The sequence below is a fragment of the Apium graveolens genome, chromosome 10 (assembly GCF_009905375.1).
Source record: "Apium graveolens cultivar Ventura chromosome 10, ASM990537v1, whole genome shotgun sequence".
Lineage (NCBI taxonomy): Eukaryota > Viridiplantae > Streptophyta > Magnoliopsida > Apiales > Apiaceae > Apium > Apium graveolens.
Genome location: NC_133656.1, coordinates 143,887,961 through 143,889,984, shown reverse-complemented (window position 1 = coordinate 143,889,984; position 2,024 = coordinate 143,887,961). Strand labels below are relative to the sequence as shown.

The 2,024-nt window shown below is 35.9% G+C and overlaps 1 protein-coding gene across 1 annotated transcript; it reads right to left on the bottom strand.

The window, feature by feature from the left end:
• Positions 1–935: 935 nt before the first annotated feature.
• On the bottom strand, positions 936–1,711 carry LOC141691088 (NEDD8-specific protease 1-like). The gene is made up of 2 exons (XM_074495830.1): positions 1,515–1,711; positions 936–1,359 (listed from the first exon to the last, which is right to left on the bottom strand). Exons 1-2 carry the CDS (start codon positions 1,709–1,711, stop codon positions 936–938), a joined length of 621 nt encoding a protein of 206 aa, XP_074351931.1.
• Between the last annotated feature and the right edge of the window lie 313 nt (positions 1,712–2,024).

Below are 2,024 nucleotides of genomic sequence, written 5' to 3'. Positions count from 1 at the left end.
TCACTGAAGTATTATAGTAGCAGACCTCTTGAAATTAGGAGTTGAATCTTCATTCTATAGTGATGTTTCTGGTTCTTATTGTTAGTGATTTATAAGTCTGTTATCTGATGTCATCTGGTATTGAATTTGCTAGCTCTGCAGAACGGCATCCTGAAATCACCTTCTTAAAAAGCAATTTTGATGAGAACAAGCCAATGTGCAAAAACTTGAACGTCAGGTTGCTTCCGTTTTTTCATTTCTACCGTGAAGCTGATTGAAGCATTTTCCTGTTCACTTGCCAAAGTAAGTAATTTTGTTCTTTAATCCTGACATTGCTCGAAAACCAAGTTTTACTATTGTTTCTCTAAAAAAAAAGCATATCAGTTTGGAAGTCCATTCAATTTTTCAGTTATAGCTTAGAATAAGATCAACCAGCATGTTGCTTATAGAAAATTCACCTAAATTTTATTAAAAAAAGAACAGGTATATTAGCCAGCATCCAACTAATTTTATTTTCTTATCTTTTACGTTACACAACGAAGAGCCAATATAAATCCAGTACTGTCTAATTTAATGAAAAACAATATTGTAGTTTCAAAAGATCAAGGACTCTATCCAGATGCACAATACAGACAGCTGCAGCATTGGACCACCTAAAGGTGTTGGAGAATCTCGAAGCTGTTTCTGCTCCAAAGGATAAACAAGCAGAGGTTGATTATGTGCCTTTTGCATTTCTGGCTTGTAACTTTGTTTATAAATTATGTGTCTGGTACAGAAACCAAGTCATATGATTATAAAGTTCACCAGATTCTTTTTCAATCTTACCGAATGCTTTGGCTTATGTAAACAGCTATAGGATCAATTTGTTATACATTAAAAAGTTCTTTAAATTCTAAAAAGCTGTTCAAAAACTTCAACTTGTAAACCTAAATAACAGTTCTGACTTCTCAAACCTGTCAACTATCCGTAGTCATCTCTTCTATGATCTTCAACACCTCCCCTCGCATTTTCATCTCCACGGAATAATCAACATTCTTCTGTATTGTTGAAATCATGTCATTCTTGTTATGACCTCGTGAGCACCACTGACAGATTTCCCTAGCAATGGCTAACACATATAGACCACAATCATATCCATTTGTCTGTTGAGGCGTCTCACATTCCCTGAACTCGGGCAAACCAGCAATCATCGTATCTTTTGCGCCCCTAGTTACACTTTTCTTCCTGTTCCCCTGTTTCTTTCGCGAAGATGAAGAGGTTTGTGGCCTCGAAACTTCACCACCTGGCCCCATGTATTCCTTAACAGCATTGTAAAGCTTCTCTGCGTGAAAATTATTCACTCCCTTCATGCTATCAAAATGCAGAAACATATTCTTCGTCCTATCGTACACAAGAGTGCTCCAATGATTCCCACCGTCTTCACCATCATTTATGGGAAAAAGATGCGCAACTAAGAGTAGCTCCACCCAAGGGGATATACAAATGCTTATGCAGATATATGGATCTTCCAAGACTGAACAAAATTTTCAACATACTCCTTGTCGATTGCAATTAAAAGAGATTGGAAAGGCTCAACAAGCAGAACATCAGTTATAGTGTCGATGGAAGAGGACAAGTAAGCGAAATAGAATCTGATAATTCGATCATCGAGATAGCACGGTGCTCGTAAAATATCCAAATTAGAATCTCGCAGTACAACATCTTTGAACTTCAACACCACAGCGTCTTTCATGTCTGTTTAAGAAAACAACAGAAAAGTTAGTTAAACAAGAAACACTAACATAACGTAAATTCATGCAGATAATCAAATTAATATGCTAAACCACAAAAAAAACATTACTCGAAAGTCGAAATTAACAACCCCTGTCTGTGATTTATAAAAACAGAAAAAGGAGTTGGTCATGAAACAGAATTAATCAACTGAATAACCACGAAACAATCACTATACTGTATATATACACATGCACGTAAATCTCTTATGTTATATGAGCATACAAAACACGTAAAAAAAAGGCGAAAGATTATAAACATACCTGGAAGATGAT